Source organism: Microtus ochrogaster, chromosome 19 (assembly GCF_000317375.1).
Source record: "Microtus ochrogaster isolate Prairie Vole_2 chromosome 19, MicOch1.0, whole genome shotgun sequence".
Lineage (NCBI taxonomy): Eukaryota > Metazoa > Chordata > Mammalia > Rodentia > Cricetidae > Microtus > Microtus ochrogaster.
This window is the reverse complement of record NC_022021.1, coordinates 3,627,580-3,630,621: the sequence shown is the minus strand read 5'-3', so window position 1 is coordinate 3,630,621 and position 3,042 is coordinate 3,627,580. Positions and strand designations below refer to the sequence as shown.

At 40.6% G+C, this 3,042-nt stretch overlaps 1 protein-coding gene across 1 annotated transcript in view; it reads left to right on the top strand.

Annotated features, from left to right (window-relative positions):
- Ankrd31 (ankyrin repeat domain 31) overlaps positions 1-3,042 on the top strand; it is a 155,623-nt gene that overhangs the window by 45,732 nt on the left and 106,849 nt on the right. The window contains exon 5 of the mRNA XM_026783825.1: positions 2,413-2,483. Coding sequence (XP_026639626.1) covers positions 2,413-2,483 — 71 coding nt within the window. The remainder of the gene's footprint in view (positions 1-2,412; positions 2,484-3,042) is intronic.

Below are 3,042 nucleotides of genomic sequence, written 5' to 3'. Positions count from 1 at the left end.
CATCCATCGCCAGATGAAGGTTCTATGGTGATATGCAAGATATTCATCAGTATGGCTATAGGATAGGGCCAATTCAGGTGCCCTCTCCTCAGCTGCTCAAGGAACAAGCTGGGGACATCTCCTTGGACACCTGGGAACCTCTCTGAGTCAAGTCTCTTGCCAACACTAAAATGGCTCCCTTAATTAAGATATACTTCCCTGCTCCCATATCCACCCCTCCTCCATCCCAACTGTCCCATTCCCCCAATCTCTCCCCATCCACCCCTTCTCACTTCTCTCTCCCCATCTCCCCTTACCCCTATCCCACTCCCACCCCCAAGCTCTCAATTTTTGCCTGGAAATCTTGTCTACTTCCAATATCCAGAAGGATAACTACATTTCTTTGGGGGGGGGGCTCACCTTCCTATTTAGCTTCTCTAGGATCGTGAATTATAGGCTCAATGTCCTTTATTTATGGCTAGAATCCACTAATGAGTGAGTACATACCATATTCATCTTTTGGGGTCTGGGTTACCTCACTCAAGATAGTGTTCTCTATTTCCATCCATTTGCATGCAAAATTCAAGATTTTTTTTTAACCACTGAGTAGAACTCTAATGCATATATATTCCACACTTTCTTTATCCATTCTTCCATTCTTCCATTGAGGGGCATCTAGGTTGTTTCCAGGTTCTGGCTATTATAAATAATGCTGCTATGAACATAGTTGAACAATGCTTTTGTAGTATGATAGGGCATCTCTTGGGTATATTCCCAGGAGTAGTATTGCTGGATCCTGGGGTAGGTTGATCCCGAATTTCCTGAGAAACTGCCACACTGATTTCCAAAGTGGTTGCACAAGTTTGCATTCCCACCAGCAATGGATGAGTGTTCCCCTTATTCCACATCCTCTCGAGCAAAGGCTATCATTGGTGTTTTTGATTTTAGCCATTCTGACAGGTGTAAGATAGTATATCATACTTGTTTTGATTTACATTTCCCTGATTGCTAAGGAGGTTGGGCGTGACCTTAAGTGTCTTTTGGCCATTTGAACTTCTTCAGTTGAGAATTTTCTGTTCAGATCCGTACCCCATTTTTTAATTGGGTTAATTAGAATTTTAAAGTCTAGTTTCTTGAGTTCTTTATATATTTTGGAGATCAGACCTTTGTCTGTTGCCGGGTTGGTGAAGATCTTCTCCCAGTCAGTGAGTTGCCTTTGTGTCTTAGTGACAGTGTCCTTTGCTTTACAGAAGCTTCTCAGTTTTAGGAGGTCCCATTTATTCAATGTTGCCCTTAATGTCTGTGCTGCTGGGGTTACACATAGGAAGTGGTCTCCGGTGCCCATGTGTTGTAGAGTACTTCCCACTTTCTCTTCTATCTGGTTCAGTGTGTTCAGATTGATATTGAGATCTTTAATCCATTTGGACTTGAAGTTCTAGCAATAGCAATAAGAAAACATCAGGAGATCCAGGGGATTCGAATCGGAAAGGAAGAAGTCAAACTTTCATTATTTGCAGATGATATGATAGTGTACATTAGTGACTCCCAAGCCTCTACCAAAGAACTCCTACAGCTGATAAATAACTTCAGTGAAGTGGCAGGCTACAAGATCAACTCAAAAAAATCAGTAGCCCTCCTATACACAAAGGACAGAGAAGCAGAGAAGGAATTCAGAGAAACTTCACCTTTTACGATAGCCACAAATAGCATAAAGTATCTTGTGGCAACTCTAACCAATGAAGTGAAAGATTTATTTGATAAGAACTTTAAGGCACTGAAGAAAGAAATTGAAGACACCAGAAAATGGAAAGACCTCCCATGCTCTTGGATGGGTAGAATCAACATAGTAAAAATGGCAATTCTACTAAAGGCAATCTATAAATTCAACACAATCCCCATTAAAATCCCAAAAAAAATTCTTCACAGACCTTGAGAGAACAATAATAAACTTTATTTGTCAGTGAGCTTAATACCCAAGTAGAGGATCAAAATTGCAGATTACACATGACCTTTATTTCAAGATTTTCTGTTCCCCACCTTTCAACTAACTGTGAAAAGTAAAAGCAAATATCTGAGAAATCTCTCTCGTGCCTCCCACATGTATCTAAAGTACAATACCAGACTCTTGGTATGTTTGAAGGTAGCCGAGTCACATAATTTAGAACCATTTTCTTTGGTCCTGCCACCCTTATTTGGTAGTCTGTCACTTCTCAGGTCACTTTCAAACCTGAATGTAGTTAAGATTGTTTATGCCACCGAATTTATCTGTTAGCCTTTTTAGCACACTCCTATTTTGGATTTACTTCAACAAATTGAGAGTAATTGCAAAATACACACACACACACACACACACACATAATAGAATGGTATAACCAATTATTTTTCCATTTAAAAGTCTGTTTTTTATTAATTAGTTAATTTTTTTATAACTAGAGAAGAATTCCCAGCATTCTCTCTGCCGTCTCCTCACCCTGAATTTTCCTGGAGCCACCAGAAGACTGGAGGTATGCTTTCATGAGCATCGGTGCGTAAGAGCGTCTTTCCTCACCAGTAGAAGACCACCTGGATATGGATTTGTTTACAACTAGGCTTGTGTAGCATGCATTTCAAGTATGAAATTAAGTTGCTGCTGACCTTTGATGGTGATTAAACTGCCCATTGGAGAAACAAGGCAGTTGCAGCAGTATCTGTTGTTACAAATGTCTACTTTTCACTTCTGATTTTGAGGGTTCATAGTTGAGAAAAATAATCTCTTTTCTCCTCATGACCTTGTTAAAATGTATTTATGCCTCACGTAGACCCAGTTCACTTTTTTTTCCTTTTCAGTGTTGCGGTATTTTGTCTAGTGACTTCCTCAGAGTGAATGTTTTGCCTACTGTTCCACAGTGGAGTAAACATGCATAGTGGTCAATGACACCTTGTGCTATAACAGATGTACACAAGGGTATGATAAAAACTGCTAAAGTTGCTGGGCGATGGTGGCACACGCCTTTAATCCCAGCACTCGGGAGGCAGAGGCAGGCGGATCTCTGTGAGTTCGAGACCAGCCTGGTCTACAAGAGC